A 20,502-nucleotide genomic window follows, 5' to 3' on the forward strand; every position below is an offset into this window, starting at 1 on the left:
TACGATCCTTCAGTCTTTAACTGTGAACATCTGGTAGAAAACTCTGCTGGTCAAAATTTACTAGCTAATAAAGACTATAACGAATTTCCACAGTTAGAGAGCTACGTATGTTTTATATAAAAGCAATCATGACATTACAAAGCACTCAACACTTAGAGCAAAGGCAAGTATTATTTTGTAAGGCATGAAAGAAAGATACATCACTGCAATTTAAAACGAATTATATGGCAATAAAATAATATACTTGTTTCTTTTTAAATACAGAGCCTAATTAAAATATAACCAAACCTAAACTTTCAAACTCCTTAAAGCAAGAGATCAGACAAATATGTCAAATATGTTTAATTTTTTCAAAATAACTGATGGCAAAATAAAATATTTACATCACATCATACTGTGTAAACATGTAACGTCACTGTACAAAGAAATATACATGCAAAATAAAGCAAAAATTTAACTAAAACAATAAAGGAAAATAATACACAAACATAATGATATGAGGTTGGTACGAATACACATCCAGTTCCGAAGTCACTTGTTTTCTTTTAAAAAGTTTCTGTACAACTTTACAAAAAAAAAACAAACCACAAACAACAAAACCACCCCAAAACAAAAAAGGAATAAATAGAATACAGTGGAAGCCGCAAAGCTCAAAACTAACCCAAGCTAGGTTATGGCTTAAGACCCATATATCTAACTGTTGTAGGATGTCGGCTTGGTTTCTTTAAACATGGCATTTCACACAAACATAGATGACAACACACCCATATGAACTCAGTGATGCACAGAAAACCGTCTCTGTCTTTTTAAATAGCTCACGTTAATATTACTTCAACCTTAAAAACAGTTACTAAGACAATTACATTACGTGTCAGATGCTCCTCATCTGACCACTACTTTCTGAATGTATTCTTCACCAAAGAGCACAAAATTCAGTTGTTCATTTCACAGAAAGAAGTAAACACAGATTTGAAAATTCTAAAAAGTAGCAAGTGTTGAGGCTGATTTTGGGAAAGTCAGACTTTGGCATTTTGAATAGAATAATAAATTTTAAAAAGCATCACCCTACTTAACCAGTTTGAGATTTGGGATACGAATCTCTTTTTTTTTCTTTTTGTTTTTTTTGAACAATCCTTAAAACTGACTAGCCTTGACTAAACTCTATGCTAACCCTCATCTTAAACTAACAACGACAGTGTGGTACAACACACCCGCCCCTGCCCACCCAGAAACCCCAAACACACAAACAAAACCATAAAGCTCGCCGTACTAAGTATGTGCTTTTTCTATATATTTATTACAGTTACAACAGAGGTCCTCATAAATAGTTGCATAAAATGTTAAAGCCACAACATTGCACATGATATGAAAGAAAACAAAATCCCAAATGAGTGCATTTACAGTATTTCATCCTGCTGTATACTGCTCGATAATCGGGTCGGCAAGCTGGGCACCAACCCGAAGTCCTTTTCTAAGGGGACAGTGAGTACTGACCCAAACTGAAGACCCGCACAGTGGTATACCACCATTTAGGAAGGAGGGGAAAATGAAGGATAAGGGGAGGGTGGTGGTGGGGCAGAAATTACAGACCGAAGGCAGGTAACAGTCTATATACAAGTAAGGCCTACATTTTATCAGAGCAAAACGATTCATTCTATTTGTATGCAAAAACTTTGAGGTTGGATGCACTTAAAAGCAGAGTCTGATCTCAGTGCACTGCTACGTGAGATACATACAGGCGAGGCAACTGGAAAGCTCTAGGACCAAGTGAAAACCAGATGTTATAAATGGAGGCCGTATCAATGGGCAGCCATTTTGGTGAGTCTTCTCCAGGCATGATTTCATTTTTAACACCAGTGCTTTGAACATAGGCATTTCTTCCTTGAATAAATCTTGAAAATGGTAGTTAAGTTCACTTGCAAAATTCAACTCTTGTTATTAAAAAAACTATTTTTTTTTTTTTGCAGAAACCTGAATAAAATACTGTTACTGTATCGCTCGTGACTGCTTTTTGCAGAGTACAGTGCTATCGTCCTCCACCCCAGTGAAGTCTGCATTGCCAGTCTCCCGTGCCACCCTGCGCGGGTCCCCCTGGAATGCATTTGCACACGAACATTCGCTAGCAGCTGGTTGGCTCGGGGTTTGCTTTCCTCAAAATTCAAGTCAACAGCTGATTGGCAGGAGGAGTCTATCTCCAGTCTGATTGGTTGGCAGGAGGAGTCTATCTCCAGTCTGATTGGTTGGCAGGTGAAAGAGAATGAGAGAGAACTTCAAGCAAGGTCAAACTCTTGGCAAGAGCCTGCTCTGTAAGAAGTTTTTAATGCTACGGATGGGTCGAACATCATTCTGGTGTTTTCGCCGCTCAATGAACGAAGTCAGTCTGGATATGTCAATGCTGTCAGCACTTTTGCTATTCCCCAGCTGCAGCCATTGCTCCTGGAGGGCCAGTGCAGCCGAGGGACGCTTAGCTGGGTCATCCTGAAGTAGGAAGCATACAAAATCTTTGGCCTTCTGGCTAACTCCTTTGAAGTAGTCATCTGGGAAACTAAAGTCTAAGCGGCAAATATTCAGGCAAGTTTCCTCTACACTTTCATCCAGGAAAGGAGAGACGCCACTAAGAAGGACATACGTGAGCACTCCAATGCTCCAAACATCTGAAGTGAGGGAAACAGGATTTCCAAGAATAATTTCAGGAGCTGCAAACTCTGGGTTTCCAAGTAACTGGTGGATATAATACGTAGTATTGAGCTGGACTGCGTCTCCAAAGTCAGCCAGTTTTATTGTTGGCTTAGTGGAACTCTGGTCCACCAAAATATTTTCAGGCTAGAAAACATAAAAGCAAAAGTTAAAGTGTCCTTTTTTTCAAGTCAGTCTAACACACATTTAATGCTCCAACATTACTGTTTCCCAGCCAGTGCTGTCAGCTCAAGAACATAACAGCTACAAGCTATGAGGATTGCTGCTAAAGGCCAGCTCTGCAAATCTCCTACCAAGTCCTACCAAGTCCTACCAAGGCTTCCCCCAGACCAACCGGCCAGCAGTCGCTTGCCAACTAGTGTTCAATGAATATGTTTCACCTGCTGGCACTATAATTTTTGCAAGAAATATAGTTCTGCCAGATAACACTGTAGATGTTCACAATAACAGCTCTGCAAAGTTTCACAGGAACTTGTGTTTGGGAACTTAAGTTTAAAGAACAGCAATTACAAATAGAGGGTGAATAAAGCAACTGCTCTATTTGCTTTATGACAGAGACACAACAAACACCTTGCATTTAAAGGCTGGGAGACCTTGTCAGAATTTTCATTACACTTTCAACAGAATTCAGCTTTACTTGGTGATCCTTAGTGTAACGTAGCTGTACAGACAGAAGTCAAACACTGTTATGAGACCATGGCAGCGGCAGATCCTGTTGGATCCACATGGCTTCAAGAGAACTGCTCCACGATTGGTGAACTGAAAGTGGAATTATTGTGGTTTTGTTTCTGAAGCTACTGCTGCTGTGGCTGTGATCTTAGCAAAATAAGAGTGACTTACCTACAACTAGTTTTTAAGACTGGAAAATGTACTGATGAATTCCATATAGCTCTAGAAAACTTTAAATGTTGGGTCTCTGTGATATGCAGACCAGACTGGTTCTGCTTGGAAAACAGAAGTATGTGGAGAGATGTTGTTGACTCTTTTTGCTTTTTCTCACCATGACTCCCTTTGGCTAAACAGACCCTGCCTACAAAGACGACTTTTCAATGCTAAAATTCCTTATTATTCAAATCCAGTGGAAAATAAGAATATCAAGAACAAGTTCTTAATTAATATACCTTAAGACCTTCTTAATGCATTAAATCCTTGTGGCTCAAGTAAAATTCACAGGGTAGAACAGAGGACCAACAGGTACCATTCACACAGATACCACAACCCTCAAAGTGCGATGAGAAGCAGATTTGCAGGAACAGAGGAAAAGCAGCCTCTTTCACAACAAACTCTATGCTTCTGAAGAAAGAAATAGATTTCTGCTGCAAGTTCCTCAGAAAACAAAATAAATAAAAAAAAAAATAACCAAACAAACCTGTTCCTATCAGCAATTACTTCCAGTGAAAAGGAACACACACGGCCAGAAAGCTTTAAGGAGAAAGCACAAGGAATTCAAAGTTTCTGCTTTGCTGGCTATGACTGATTGGGAATGGAGCCCCACCCCATACCCTTCTTCATACAGTCTCAAAGCAACTCACAGTTCTATGATCTGATCTGCCAGTTTCCTAGAAGAGGGAGGGGTTTATGCCTGGAATGGTACATACTGCCAGGAATCCCATTCACTCCTCCTCACCTTTAGGTCCAAATGTGCTATTCTGCAGTTGTGAAGATACTGCACAGCTTCCAGAATCTCTCCCAGGTAGAATCTGATCTTCCCTTCTGTGAGGTTTCCCCATCGCACGACATAGTCTAGAAGGCGACCCTGGTCAGCCCTAATGGAATTACGAGTTATATTTTGGGTTAATTCAGATATCAGAACTGAAAGGAAAACACAAGGTTTGACAGTTATATTAAAAATGCTTAAGGCAAGTGTCCCTTAAAAACTACAACTGCATCAAGTAATCACTGTTTCTGAGGTTTGGCTTGATCATCTGTGAAAATGTTCTGTCACTTACAGCTGATCTGCACCTACAATTCTGAACTGGGAACAGAGTGTGAAAACAGAAAAGGAAAGGAAGAAATACTGTATTTTAGCCAGACTTGAAACACCAGGTATGTCCTGCCATAGACTACAGGAATAACCAATAGCCTGCAGCACATAAAAGACAGAGGACTAGTGTATGACGAGGAGATTTGATATGAAGCTACCAGATCACAACATTCCTAATTCACTTGTATAATTGCTTGATATAAAATAATTTCTGGACCTTCAGACTAAGATAATCACCTACATTTTTGTTTAACATATCAACTTATTTCCTTCTGAGTATATTATTAAACTCAACACTTTAATAGCAGCATTAGACACCTGCAATCTTTTATTTAGGTGTCTTCAAACTTCTGTGAAACCTTAAAGTTCCGTATTCATAAACCACTCTAAAATCCCCAGAAAGACAGCTGCACAGGTTATATTTTACAGATAACATTATGGTCCACACACATTTCTAACACTAGTATGTAGTTGATGGAGGTCTCAAAGGTATCAAGAAGGCCAATGAGCTGGGGATGCTGGAGATTCTGCATGACTCCAAGTTCATGGGTAACCTGGTCTCGCTTCATCAACTTCTTATTCACAAACTTAGTGGCTACTGCTCGCTTGGTTCCCTTCTGGTCACACTTCTTAACGACAGAAAACCTGCCCCTGGAATACAATATTGAAAGGAAAGAATTAACTGAGAGATGCACTAAGGACGTACTTTTACCTTGAAAGATATACTGAGAGAGATCTAATTTCAGGTTTCTAATAAGCTACCCTTACAGAGCAGTTTCTGGACATAAACAAGTTTTAAGTACACACATCTTTTACCAAATGTGTCTGTATGAGTAACTAGCTCTTGACTGTTTTATCACATTTGCAGAGAACTCAAGTCAGAGTAGCATCCAGCTTTCAAAGATCATCCATCATTAAGTTGGAGAAATGACTATTTTGTGTGACTGACTTTGCATTTTGCTCATTTTCATACTTTTCTGTCTATAATTTTCATAACCTAAATAAAAAGGTTTAGGAGAGCTTCACTACAGAAACAGTGTCAGTCACTGTAAGGCATGCTTAAAAACAAAGACTATGTAGCCTTCCAAAGTATTTGAAAACCACACACAGCTCAAGCTATGATACCACTTCAGCCTACATGTTTTGTTTATGCAGTGCCATCTAGTGCTGGTAAGATTTGCACTTCCTCATTTTAATTAATCCAACGTAATTCTGGCCTTTTAGGCTCATATGGTAAGTATTTTTCAAAGATAATTTAATTTTTTGAATGAGAAGTTCATATTTTGACATAAACAACTTTGGCGATCAGCATACAGAACACACCTGCCAAGCTCAGCCACTTCACTGTAGAGGGAATCAAAGTTGTCCTTCCAGATTACCATGATCCCATCACTTCCAGGACCTACAAAAAAAGAGGACAGTATCCCCAATATTTAATATCGTCAGATCCTCCTCAGAACTAAATTGTTGTCATTATAACCAAGGGACTATTTCAGATGTTTTGCAAAAGGAGAAATATTTGGACTTCATATTTGGTTTAGGAATACATTTCAGGAGGAATCTGCCTCAGTCAGACTGGCCCCTGTCAACTTTTGCTTGAAGCTGAGTGTGTGCACATTAAAAAGCAACTCATGGCCTCATATTGTTCATCCTCTTGCAGCTAAGAAAGAAAATGGTTTCTGTAATCAACTACTTCCTTGGCTGATATACTATGAGTGGAATCAGCTCATCCTGTTAATCCCTGTATGACACAGGGTGGCAGCAAGACAAGATGGATTACACACCAAAACAGCCTGGCCAATGCAGCAGAACAAATTCTATAGTGGAACTAATTCAGGTGCAGTGGGAACTGTCTGTACAGGAATGACTAGCCTTGGCAAGTTGCAGGAAACAGCAAAATGAATAGGTATCTTACATTATTTCTCATTGTCAACAATACACCTAGCCACTCTGGGGAAAAAAGTGATCAGTGTAACAGCTACCTCAAAAAAAAAAAAAAAAAAAAAGCTCTATCTTTCAGGAAACACTAATGTAAAGACCAAAATTTTATTTTCTGCCTCTTTTATGTATTGCAACACACCCATCCTAGGGCTTAACTACTGGCTGCCTTGAGTCAGTTAGCAGGAAGTGCTGGGAATAATCACCATGTTAATATGTTGGCAGTAAGGCACTTACTGTGGCTGCCAACACATCTTTCACAGTCTGGTTTCAATATTTCAGGAAAATGGCAAATTTTGGGGGGGGAAAAAAAGGGAAGGGCATATTTTGGAGAGGTTTGGGACAACTGTACAAGTCCACATATTAGCTGGGACAGATGTACAAAGACAGAATGCAGCACGTCATATCTTTCTTTCTTTTATATGAATGAATTTGATATGGAGCCATCCCACCTATTATCTATTAATGAATTCTCACCAATGGATAAAGACACAGGCCTCTCAATGGATTAAAGGACCCAGATAGCACCAATTGTTATAAGCTGCATGTAAGAAAGCTTGCTATCCTGCTGTCTCACTGAGCTTTCCCTATTTCTAAAATTGGAGGATCCAGAACACTTCAGAGAAGAATAACTGAATGTACAAACACGCACTGAAACTTATCACTATGCCAAACACATCAACTAAAACCCATTTGTTTTTTCTTTTGCTGTCTGCCTCCGAAACACAGGCATTTTTAATCTTTGCAGGTTTCCTTTTGTTCTCTCACAAACATTCTGCTTGCCTCACTTCAGGTACTGAAACAATGTAATATAAGTGTAGATACATGATGCAAAGACAAGAAATAGCTGTACGTTCTCCTGAACACTGTGGCTTTACAATTCAAGCAAAGGAGCATATTAAAATACAGAACACTACTACTCTTTTCTTATCTGTACACCTTAGAAACTATACATGTTGGCACAGCAACTTTCACTGAGACTAAACTAAGAATGCAGATGATAAAATATGATTTAATTGTAGTATGTTTGAACTAGTATTGACAGACAAAGTAAATGAACGTTGACACTACTGTGTAGGCATCTTGTCTGTATGAACCTCTAATTAGTTACATCCTAGAAGTGCATCTATTCCTGCTGAAACAAGTCATGTATCACAGGTGAAAAGGTTTGCTATAATGCTCCTTTAATGGAGGGGTGCCCAAGAGCCAGGGTTTTCTTTTTCCTGTACTATGGGTACCAGACACTTTGTGTGTAATTAGATTAAAAAAAAGCAAAGAGACAGGCCTACCTAAAACTCGTAGACTGGCAGAAGATGAAACCGAACCCATATCGTTTGCAGCTATACATGTATAGATACCATCATCTTCTGCAGTGACGCCAATGATTTTCAGTGAAGCCTCTCCTAAGTCACTGGGAAACAAAACGGCATCCGTTAACTTTATATTCATTTTACAGACCTTAAGTTACGGAAATGAGACAAATTTAGGTTGATACTGCTAATAATTCTTATTCTCCAAGCCCCACCTCCCTCTGGATAAACATTACTAACCCTGTCCCTGCCATTTCCGAAGCGTCTACCAGAATTTGAGCACTTCGTGTCCATCAAGTATCTTGGAATGTCCGACAGACTGTTAGAAAAACATCCTCACTGACAGTCTTCTCAGCATGTCCTAGGCACCATTGTGTTTGAAAAGTCAAATGCTTCCCATGTTTCTTCCTGCTTCCTCTACTTCCTTCAGATTATAAGAAGCTGTATCGAGACAACCATCCATTGTTGCTCTTTCTGAAAGGTTAGTCTCCATCCCTGACTATAGAAGCTGATCTCACATTCGTACTTTCAGAGCATTCATCCCTCATAAGAGATGGTTCCACCTTCAATACAAAAGGCGCACCTCGCCACAACTTTGGAGGCCTCGGAATCTGGGAGAATGTGGATGACAGGAAACCAAAAAAGACTTATGTTTTTCCTCTGCTCCAGGGCAAAGACAGCAATAAGCTGTATAAGACCACAGGAGAAAGATTCTGCAGACACTTCCTTAATCTTTCTCACTGCTCAATCACCCATTTTGTTCGATGGTTTGTCTTTAAATGTCTACTTAACTGTTCCTCTGTGCAATTAACGTCCAGTATTTTTTGACCATCTGCCATGGACATGAACAGCAGATAATTCTATCTGCAGAAGTCTGTTACAAACGTGAATACTTGGCAAGTCCTCCCTACGCTTTTCACCTCTAGGCTCAAAACAGCCCTAACATTGTGTTATTCTTTCACAGTAGGGTGTATTTTCAATATTTTCTGTCATTCTTATTACTTTCCTTTGCATTAATCCCAGTTACGCAAGTCATTTGACTGACTGAGCCAAAAACCTATTTGTCACAGTCTTCACCACATGAATTCATTTCAGGTTAAAAAAACCCAAGAATGTAAATTTTAGGAACATAGGAAGTTGACACACACATACACCACAACCCCCCCCCAGCTCAAAAGACATTTTGTGATTATTATTTCTAAAAATCTGTCAGCCAGAGCCAACATGATTTACTAAATATAATTCTGTCACAGGAATGGATCAGAGGGAAATAAACCTAGTAAATCTCTTACTCATCTCTCACACTGGTCCTGGGTGCAGTAGCAGAGCTGCCACAATGCCTGTCTCCCACAAAAAAAAATTTATACCCAGTGAAAAGGAAAAGGCAGCAGCAGCAGCAGGTAAAAGAGAGCAGTATAACATGCCATCAGGTTTGCAGGTAAGTTGGGCTGTACTGTACAACCTCGAGGAAGATGATGCACTCTTCTATCTATTAATGAGGAAAGTTTTCACAACCCCACCCCCACATTCTGGATTGAGAGCATAATGCACAAATAAGACATTTCTTCACACTGAAGTTACTTACTAAACAACATTTTCTGTATATGAAAGAATGTGTTTTCAGAAAAAAAAACTCCCAAACTTTTCTAATATGCAGTTTCACATTCCAAAATACTGCAATTTCTATTATTAATCAGGTGTTTGAATTCCCAGTTAGTCTGTTAAGTTCCATCATAGCAAAGCTAAAACCAGACAAAAATATTAACTTCTGTGCTTGAACAATGAAGACAATGACACTGCCATGTCAGCAGGAACCAGAGGCTTTTCTCTGCAAAATACTGTAGTGTGATCTGAAAGCAGCCATTTGCCTCCAAAATGATGGCATGTTACTAATGGAAATAAGGGATTGGCAGATGGCATGTCACAACATACCTGTCTAGTTCACACACTAGGTCAGCATGACAGGACCACAATGGCTTCTGCGATAGCTAATCAGAAGCAGCAGCTGAATTTTCTTTTGTTTTTAAGAGTCAAACTGAATACGACATTGGGGTACCACAGCTGTACATAGAAGTTACACATTTCCAGAAAATCCGAGCTGTGAAATATTTCTGTCTGAGGGCAACCCTATGTTTATGCCTCAAAGCCAAAAGCTATCCTTCATCAAGGGTGCAAATAGAAAATATAACAGTTTCAGCAGCTCCTGTTGAATGTTACACAAATTACTCTACCTGTACGAAATGCTGTGATGACCGTCATTGCTCAGTGTGTTATGATCAGGACCTTTCCAAGTAACTGAAGCCTTGGGGCGACCACAGACTTTACACCTAAGCACGATGGTCTCTCCTGTCTCACATGTTACCTCACTCAATGGTATTATGAACTCTGGGGGAACTGGAAAAAGAAAATTAATGGCATTAGGTCAATTGAAGTGAATCAATTTACTTTGTCTAATAGAAAAAAGAGTGCAAGGAATAGAAAAGTAGTACGGTACTTTAAATTTCTAAGGTGTATCTGTCCCTCTACCCTTGGAGCACTTGCTGGGGCTCTGCAGAGCTAATGAATTTTTCTCTGCATGAACTTGGACACAACCCTACTGCTATGGCAGGGTTAACCACAAAGCCTACCATGGTGAACCAAACACCCCGTTTATGGCAAGCTGAGGAAACCCTACAGTGAAAAGTATTTAAGGATATGCTCAGCCAGGCTATCTTTATATCCAGGTAAATTTGCAAAGGGGAACACAAAACACGTCACTCATGCACGGAAGCACTGTAGTGATTTCCCTTTTTGCATAAAGGTGAAACTCAAGAAGTTTGGTTCTGTTTATTAAGATAAAAACCCAGTTTGGCTCTGACCCCAGAAGGTCACTCTCTTTGCCCTGATCAGCTTATGCACTGGGCAGGCCCTGAAGGTTTCCTAGGGTGCGAGGTTAAAAACAAAGGTGGTCTCCAGTTCCTGGCCTTGTTATTTTGCAAATTCAGCAAGGCCCAACTTCCATACGGTCTCCATGCAAATGCAGTAGAGTGCAAATCCTTCTGAACAATTCATATGGTCTTTGTTTTATGTTGCTTTGGACTTGTGAAGAACAATGTGTTCCTTGCATCTTAAAAAGTAAATATATTTCATTAACTGCCTCTGCCCATGTATACTTTTGTAGAAAACACTCAGTTCCTAATGGAACTCATGTCAAGCGAATTTAAACAAAGCAACTCATGTTCTAATCAAACCATATTTACTGTGACTTTTAAAAATTAAAGCAACTTACCATCATAAATGTAATTGGGGTTGAGAAGCTGGAAAGGAGAAATGGAAGAATTAGTGTCTTTATAACACTACAAGAAATTTAAGAATGGTAGAAAACAAAGTACAGGGATGGTTCAAAGTTAGCTGTGCCCACAAAGATCCAAGAAACAGCTGAACACCAGAATTTCTGCACCATTCTGCTCTTTCTGCAGCATCCTTATGCTATATCATGCTTGCAGGTTCAAAGATTATATCCTTCTGTCTTCAGATTTGGCAAACATTGTCCATTAAAGCCACTGTTGCCTCTAAATCCTTCATGTTAGTTTTAAAGAAATCCCAGCACAGCTCCTTTTGGAAACTAATACATCTTTGTAGCATTTACCTTTACAGAAACCTTGTTGGCAAGTCCTTCTCGGGATTTGCGGTAACCATTTTCTAGCTTGCCTTCCCTTTTGCCGTCTTTATCTTTTTTCTCAGATTTCTTCCTTAAACGGAGTGCTGTGTGCCAAGACGTTGACTTCCTGAGTACAGAACATTGAACTTCAATCAATTTTTTTTCAACTCCAGGTTATGTGTTATGCTCTCTAGTTTCAAATGGCATTGGAAAAGCATGTCAAAATGTTATTTCATTGTATTAAAGTATACTGAAATGAAATAAATTAAATATTCCATAAGGGATGTCTGTAGATCAGTATTTTTTTAAATTGGAATGGTAAACTTCCTATATGAAAATACAAACTGTCAATCAAACTGAACAATGATCAGTATGAAATCCATAGCAAATACAGCCTATAAAAGCTTTCCATAAAGCTTTAATGCTAAGAACTTTGATATCACTTCTCCCATTGCAGATTTGAGAGAGATCTTCCTAGCACAACCAGACATTTTCACTAGGTTTATGGGCTCAAAGAGGAGATCTAGGAACTCTGAAATCTCACTTCACTTGAAACAAACATGCATGGCTGTTTTCCTAAACAAAGGTGCCTAGCCTGACAACTCGCTGTATTAAATAAACCAGTAACTGTCGTTGCTCTTAAATCAGGTATTATTTCAACACTTTCTCCCAGAAGAATGCACTACTACAGCTTTTTAATACAGAATATGTGCTTCTGGGCTCTTTTGTACATTCTGAAGTTTGCGAAGGGGCCTTCCAAGTACTCATTCTGCTTGATGTTCATTTATTTCGCAAAGATCACATCAACTTTTGGTTTAAAAGGTTCAAAGTCTGTCTAAGGAGGAAGTTGTTCTTCCTCCTTCACACATCCAGTCACTCACTTGATGGTTCCATCAGGGTTGTCAATGACGACTGCACTGGTATGCCCCAATACATAGCCGGGAATCCAGCCCTCGGCTGCGGGGCATTGATCAGTGGCGGCTCTGAACACCAAAAACATGTTCTGTTGGTTGCTGGCTAGAATCTGCACGACCTCTCCTTGGTAGACATTTATCTCATCCTCCTTCACTGCCGTGTAATCGTGTGTCACCAGCATGGTGGAGATATTGCTACTGCTGCTACTTTCACTCTGCAAATGTCAATTGGAAGCACAAAGAGGGGGAGAAAAAAAAAAGAATCAAAGTTTAAAGTTCATGAAGAAGACAGGCTGTTCTTGGCCTGCTACATTACAACCATTACCTGCATGGTCCCCATAAGCTTTAGTCAAAGCAGAAAGCTACGATTTCTCTTTTAGAGATGCCTGCGTCTATTTATCTTGTGCAAATTAGTTTGATCTTTGAATAATTCCATGTACAGCTGCTGCAAAAATTTATTCCCATTACTTTTACTCAAGATTACTTCCTTTAACTGAGAGTCAGTTTATACACAGATCTCAGCTGGTCTTGCTTTCAAACTCAGACACTGAGCCTTGCATCTTTATCAGGCAACAAAACTACAGTACAGCACGTAGGACAGTTTTTTACCATCTGACAGGTGCAGTTTCAATATCATGACAGGTCAAGACTTTACCTCATAAAGACCAGAAATTCCAACAAGAAAAAAAATACATATAGTTTTTCCTAGCACTGTTTGTCAGATCTCAGACACCAGCCTTCTGCACATAAAATATGACAAGGTACAAGAGAACAAAATAGGCTTTTGACAGCGTCTTTCAAAACCTCAAGGCTTGTCCCTGGTTGAATCTGTATGACCAGGTTTGTCCCTTTAAACGCATAGGATGAGGTAACTTAGTGAAATAAGAAATTATTAATTTCTTGGGCAAAATAGGCCCACTGAACTATCACAATAAAGCTGTAAATCTCACTCCTAAGTGATTAATGACTGTGATAGCTGAGTGTTGTTGGGTGTTTATCACACACTTTCTGCTAGAGTTCATGAATGTTGCTTGTTTCCTCACCAAGCATTTGCAGAAAGCTAATTATAGCTGATCAAGTGTACATTAAAAGTCATGCTACTTTTCAAACAAAAAAAGCCTTTGCCTGGACACGAATCCACTGGAAATTATTATTTTTTTAAAGTAAGACTAATTTTGTCCATTTGCATGCACTTCTTATATGAGGTTTAATAAATGAAAGTGTGAAATCTATTATCAGACTATGCAACCTATTCCCTGAGATAAGCTATTTCCTTCTTGAAAGCCAAAGTTTTAACATTAGGATGGCCTAATAATGATGTGGTATGAGGCATGTATGTGTGATTGCCTTTTACCCCTGTTCTTACTTCAAACTGTTTCAATTCACTACCGGTGAGGGCTCACTATTTCGTAGTAGTAACTGAGTTGAAGAAGAAAATCAGTACCCAGCTGTAGATGGAGACTACTATGGCTTATAGAGTATAACCACATGTTAGCACCACATATGTGCTAGCAGTGAGTGGAAGGCTTGGCACACTGGATTAAAACAGTGTCACTGTTTTTTCTCAAAAATGTCAATTATTTCTCCCCTCAGTGTTGAGTAGATAAAGCAGGGGTCAGTGGAGAGCATGGTACGCTGGGAGCCTGGAAAACCATGTTCTTTTTCAACCTGCTAATGGCCTTGACCAAATCACTCCATCTCTTGGTGCCTGTGATTCCCCATGAGTGTTTTGGCTGGCTAGTCTACTGAAAAACCAAGGTGTTTGGAAAAGAACAGTCTCAAATTACTCATTCATAGCATGCGCAGCACACCGATGCTTGGATTTCCAGTGAGGCTGTACATTTTATTCTAGCTGAACAATTTTATTCAACTGGGTGAGTCAAGTCCATTTTGTCTTTTTTCCCTATTAGGATAAGAAGCAAATGCTACCAGAGAAAGATCTCATCCTGGATTGTACCTCTACTAAACGATATTCGTGTTTAATTCCAGATGCTGTATTTCCAGTGGGAGAACTCATTTTGTCTGGCTTAGAGGACTGTCTGCACGGTCTTTTTTATTAGCAAGCCCCTTCCATGGTTCAGGCAAACTGGGAATAGCAGAACCAAGAAACCAGTCTCATTTTCAGTCATTGTTTAAGTTAAGATTACAACTTGCTAGATTCTTTTAGCTAGATGAAAAACAATTCTATTCAGAGAAAGCTGGTATTTTTTTTTTTAACTCCTTCTGTTAGACTTACAGGAGGAGAGGAAGGGAAAGCTGAAGTAGAAAAACCAACCTAAGCCACAAACATTGCCCCCCACACTATTCCTGAACATACTGTTTCTTAGCATGCAGCAGAATTTGTGTAACTGCACAACTGACCTTCCTGTAAGATAGTATTTCTTTAATAGTTAAGTCTTGAAGGATCATATTAAACTCTGAATATTTCTTATTTTCAACAAGGACAGATAAATCTGTTAAATAAACAAGTGTCTGGTAACTACGAAGTGACAAATGTTCTTGTGAATGTGTTTATGCCAGAATTTATTCTCACCACAGAAAGATAGACTTTTCTTTTGCCTTGTGAGGAAATTACTCTTGCACAGTTAATGTTTTTCTGCTGCAAGTTCTGCTGGTCATCACTGTCCACACGAGTGGGATTAGAGGAAGATTTACAATCAAAGTATTAGAAATCCCTCCCATATTCCTGAAATACTAGCAAAACCAATTCCTTTTTCTTCTTAGAAGTAACTTTTCCATAAGTAACCAAACTTAACCATGTATGCATGTAAATACACATACACAAATGGTTAAATCAAAATAAACCTTTCAGAACCCATGTTCTCTAGCCTGTTGAATGTGGTGTGAAATCCTGCTAAAGTATGGTCTAGGAATGAGTTTATAAATGAAGAATTATGACCCACCTCAGTTACCAACTAAAAGAAACACAGTTGTGAGGCAGAAGGCATGCATTCAGCTATTACATTTTACAGTAAGATAAAAAACAAGCAACGGTGTCTTTGCCGAGAAAGCATAAAAATTCAAATATTTTTGAAAACTCAGTGCCATCCTGTCTCTCCTCCTCTCTTTTTTTAATGGAACGACATTGGTTAATACTATGAAAGTCTTCTCTGCATATAAAAAAAGTACCACCATGTTGATTCACATGCTGTGCAGTAATTGCAAAATACTCCAATTATTCCAGGTATTATACTATCATCACATTTTGCTAGACTGAAGATAAACACAAGACAGAACTAAACCAAATAAAAAGCTGAAAGAAGACCAGGATAAAAATATGATACATGCAAAGCATAATTTTTTCTTCTGAAGCTATTTTAGAAGTAAGTGTAAGAACTATGAGGTCAAGAAAGCTCTGTGTGTTAAACAGTTCTATAAAGAAATGCATGCATTTAAAAAGGTCCGACAAGTTAGATGATTTGCAAAATTGGTATTGCATACGATTCGTGAGAGAGTGGAAAAACAAACATTCGTGAACACAACACTTAGAGAAAAATCAAATGTGAGTTTAAAGAGAAAGGCACCACAGCCTGCCTAACCACATCCATGGCAAGTGCCTTGACATTTTTGCTTTATATTTGCACATGCCCCTTTCATTGCTGTGTTGTATTTCCTGGTAGACGTTACTACAGAGAATGCAGATCCTGTTCCTGTTGATACCCCAGCTTTCTGCACAAACACACCAAGTGCATACTAAAAGGTTGAATCTCCAGATGCCCTAAGCCAGTTCTTCTTACAAAGCAGAAGACACAAGTGGAGCCGCTATTTGTTTTGGTTGTAGTAGAAAGGAGGATTATTTTAGCTAGGTTTTGTTGGCCTATTTTGAGTGGATTGCAGGAAGCTTCCTTGACCAGACACAGGACTTAAAGAGAATGTTGTACACCAACTAAGGCTGAAAGGAGTGGGGGGGAAATAAATTAATAAAAAATAAAAATCAAGCAGCCCAGGAAACGTACTGTAGATGTCTCCACGAAGTTAAAACTCAACAGGACAATGGTGGCGGATTTGTGCGTGAAAGGGAAAAAAGCCCCAAGGCAATCTGCCAAAATCTCCAAGTCAGATTTAAGTGCTGGCCGCAATGCATAACCCAAGGTGCTCTGGCTGCCACGCTTCAGCATGTTAATTATGCGCCTTCAAATTAGAGACGAAAAAAGCAAGGAGAGCAAGTTAGTAAGTATCAGCCTAGTGATCTATGTTTTCAGCAGAGGCAGAAATTGCATCTAATGTTAGCGGTTGCTTTTGTGTCTGTATACATACCCATGTTTGTATGTATACGTACACAGAGAGGTAGGTAATTTGGTTTTTTTAATGTGCAGAAGATATTCGAACAGTTGATTATTTCAGAGCAGTACAGCACTGGAGAGCCAGAAGTTAGTACGGAGAGTGATGGTAACGCACAGAAAGGGAGCATGGGAAGGTTTTAGAAGAGCTCGCAGGACAGAGGTGCTCCGCTCTTACCCCATTACTCTGGGTGGAGTGAACTGACTGCTCGCTGGTCGAGGAGCATGTGCTCATGCGGTCTGTGTCCTTGCTGTGTGAAGAGTGGCGGTGGACCTGCCGCTGGAGGGAGTCATTGTCCCCAGGGAAAGTGAAGGAGCCAGGGCGGCTGGCAGGGGATGCTGGGATGGAGCTCCAAAAGGAGCCCTTCTGCAGGGGGCTGCTGGGTGGAAAGGTTTCTTTGCCAAAAGGAGAAGGGAAAGTCGTGGAGAGAGGAGAGTTCATTGGTGAGATGGCTCCTGGCCTTGGCTTCCCAAGCGTCAGTGATCCTATGCTGTTTCTTGAGCGACTGTCCTCTGAGCTTCCACGTGAGTCTTTCTGGGCTCCATCAGCTGAGCCAGAAATGTTTCCCGCTGTCTTCCTGGGACTTTCAATAACTTTCATCTTGGGAATCTGCTCAGCTTCTCTCTGAGGACCGTCGGGTTCTGCACTGGAAGGGTGCCTGTCTGGCTGGCTCAGGCCAGTTTCTAAGGAGGTGGTGTAGTGTGGCAGGGAGAGATTGTGAATGGACATACCTGACATCTTGTCTGCCTCTGCTTGGGCCGAGGCTGCAGAGGAGACCAGGACTGGGGAATGGTGTCTGACAGGCTGGGGGATCCGGGATGGCCGGCTACGGCTGGAGCTGGGGATGCCACTACAGCTGCTGGGGCCGCTGCTGTTACCGCTGCTGCTCCCGCTGCCACCTCCACCACTGCTGTGGTTCCTCTGGTATTCGATTGGGGATGTCAAGGCTGCAATGGGGAGGGAGGAGAAGCAGTCAGGGAAAGGAGGGCAGGAGACAGAACAGGAACAATTTAAAACACACATGTTGACTGGCAAAAGGGGAGTGCTGTTCAAATAAGATGAATTCCCTTAGCAATGCTGGCCAAGCTGTAAACCTCACGTCACTTCTCTATATCACACCTTCATCACCTGCTCTATGTACCTATATTAAAGATGAAAGATTTGAAACCAGGGAGAAATGTTTTCCTCTAGCATCACGGTGTCAGTCAGCAGCCAAGCTGGGAAAAAAAACAGGTGTGACTCCAAATTGTTACATCTGTTACAACTCTCTAAAAAAAACTTAGACCGGGACAACAACCGATGAATACAAAAATGCAGCAAGAGCCCTCTAGTGTCACAGCAGACACTACCATCATCTACTTTTCTCCTGCAGAATCTGAATGTTGTTGCCCCAGTAAGGCGTGACAACAATGGCCACCAAAATAACACAAACAAAACATATTCTGAAGAGATTGTTAAAATTCCACTTGAGTTTAACCTTTAAAGGCTTGCATTTGATTAAAAGGGGTACACAAGTTCTCTACCTCAATTCTTGATTCACTCCTACAAAACATTTGGAAAATTTCACCAAGAGAACACCATGTAAATTCAGACTATCACTCTTATAATAAATGCTAGCATCTGTTCTGAGGCAGAAATGTGGCACATATCCCCCAACTGTTCTGTATTAGCTTAGGAAAAAGGAAACTCGCAAAACATTTCAAAGCAAAGAAACAACAGATGACAGAGAAGTTGTTCAGTTACTAACTTTCAGTAAGAGGAAATCATTTACCATTTAAAAAGTTGCGCTGGTTTTCCAAAATTTGATTGATTTCATGGATCCATAACTGGCGGACTCCTGGACTGGCAGAATGCAAAATAAAGGTCTCCGTGACATCGCCCGTTCTTGATGTTAGTGCAAATTTACATGGATCACTGTCCACATTTTCCTCCAGGGAAAGGCAACTCACCTTCACAAAAAAAAAATTATTTCCTTCATGTATTTGATGAGAAACATGTTTCTAAAGTCTTACTTAGGAGCTCGGAATCAGACCATCAAATGATGACCATCCTTTCCTTCAGTAAAATAATACTGTGAAATGAAGGACTACAGTAAGCTGAGGATTAGTGTACAGCTTAATGACACATTGTTCCCGAACAATCTCCAACTGGTCAATACAGCCCAGCGTTCTCCATCAGCCCTCACTCTCCCTCACTCTGCTGAACCCTCTGTAGAGCCCCACCACTGGCCCACACCGAAGGCTTCTGCTGCAGAGAGCAATGCATTGGAAAGGGCTGTCCAGGCAGCACTGAGCAGGATGGTCAGCTGGCAGACAAAGCACCGGGGCAAAATAACAGAATCAGAGTCCACACCAAACGTTTCACCAGGAGGGCTGGTGGGCACTAATATCACCACTTTTTGTATGAGAGATTTGCATGTGGAAGAGCTGCCGTGTCTAAGGTGGCACTACTTACAGATGTTACCTACACATTTGGACTGATTTCAGCTGAAATTCAAAAAAGGATTATGAAAAGAGTTATTACCTGTATTTGCAATGCCTTTGCAATGTGGTGTTCACACAGCACAGAGCTGAAGACTACTAAACTCTCTGTGAATGCTTGTCCAGCTTTGTACAAGAACACCAGCTTCTGTATGCTTCACATCAGAAGCATCAGAGGGCTGGGATCCACAGATTTCCATTTATCAGAGAGAGCACAAATTTGGTAGAGGTAATTTCAGGAAATAAGTGACACCTTACTGTGCTTTATGACTGCACATCTAGATGTCACTAGTGACTCAGAAACTGTTACCTTAGTAAAGTTTGTGCAGGGGACACAAAGACTCACACACAACAGTTACCTTGATACTGTTTTTAAATAAGAATCCGGGCATGGAGAAACCTTTCTTTTTATCTAGCAGCTCACTGAAAATGACAATCTGCTCAAACAGGAAGACCCGTCTCTCCTTGCAGCGTGGCAGAAGTCCTGTGTCCTGGTCTGTAACCAAGAATGTGTCCTGGAGCAGGAGCTTACCCTGGGCTACGATTTTACCCTAAACACAGAGGCAAGAGGAAACACATTTAGAGCAGTTCTTAACTTCCTTCCCCAGTCAACCTTTTTGACCAGATGCTCATGTCAAAATAGCTTTGTATATTTCCCAATGTCTGAGTGTCACTGACAATTATGTATTCATTATATATACACATATGTATACATATACAGGTCATCTTATACACAAGACATTCTTATACCCTTTCTCAAAAAACAAACATCATCAAGAAAAAAATTCCCCCGAAATCCACCCCACCCTTTCCAATTCATACTGCAGTTTGAGGTATAACAACACTGAGGCTTTAATTTCTTTAGTCTCAGTAACTCCTTCCCTGGCACCCCCACCACAGTAACTCATATATTCTTCTAATGTCTTCCAGAGTGCTGAAAAAGGGAAGTATTCAAGTTCATACCTGCATCACAGAGCAGAAGGGGCTTTGCAAGTAGAGCATGTGACTATAGCCTAGCTGATCCATACTGCTTCAATAGCCAATTTCCATCTCTAGACTTAGCAAAACAAGGAGAAGGGCTACAGTTGCCTCAGGTACTTTACTGACCTCAGCAACAGCTCCTTTGCCTACACTGCTGAAGTCAGGTCTGCTCACCTGCTGATAACTGATTGCTTCACTATTTTGCAGGTCATGAGTCAATAAGGGAACCATAACAACCCCAGTGCTTCCTAGAGTTTGCAGAAAGACTGACCTAGTG

General features: G+C 40.3%; 1 protein-coding gene across 2 annotated transcripts in view; it reads right to left on the bottom strand.

Annotated features, from left to right (window-relative positions):
• Positions 1-327: 327 nt before the first annotated feature.
• The window catches only part of TRIO (trio Rho guanine nucleotide exchange factor), a 257,022-nt gene continuing 236,847 nt past the window's right edge, over positions 328-20,502 (bottom strand). For both annotated transcript variants that reach the window (XM_075084262.1, XM_075084261.1), the window contains 12 exons: positions 19,604-19,795; positions 18,536-18,713; positions 16,942-17,711; positions 12,451-12,698; positions 11,558-11,696; positions 11,198-11,225; positions 10,161-10,323; positions 7,909-8,030; positions 6,005-6,083; positions 5,132-5,332; positions 4,325-4,463; positions 328-2,823 (listed from right to left, as the gene is read on the bottom strand). In XM_075084262.1, the coding sequence (XP_074940363.1) occupies positions 2,281-2,823; positions 4,325-4,463; positions 5,132-5,332; positions 6,005-6,083; positions 7,909-8,030; positions 10,161-10,323; positions 11,198-11,225; positions 11,558-11,696; positions 12,451-12,698; positions 16,942-17,711; positions 18,536-18,713; positions 19,604-19,795 (2,802 nt within the window). In that variant the 3' untranslated portion in view covers positions 328-2,280. The remainder of the gene's footprint in view (positions 2,824-4,324; positions 4,464-5,131; positions 5,333-6,004; positions 6,084-7,908; positions 8,031-10,160; positions 10,324-11,197; positions 11,226-11,557; positions 11,697-12,450; positions 12,699-16,941; positions 17,712-18,535; positions 18,714-19,603; positions 19,796-20,502) is intronic.

Source organism: Phalacrocorax aristotelis, chromosome 2 (assembly GCF_949628215.1).
Source record: "Phalacrocorax aristotelis chromosome 2, bGulAri2.1, whole genome shotgun sequence".
Lineage (NCBI taxonomy): Eukaryota > Metazoa > Chordata > Aves > Suliformes > Phalacrocoracidae > Phalacrocorax > Phalacrocorax aristotelis.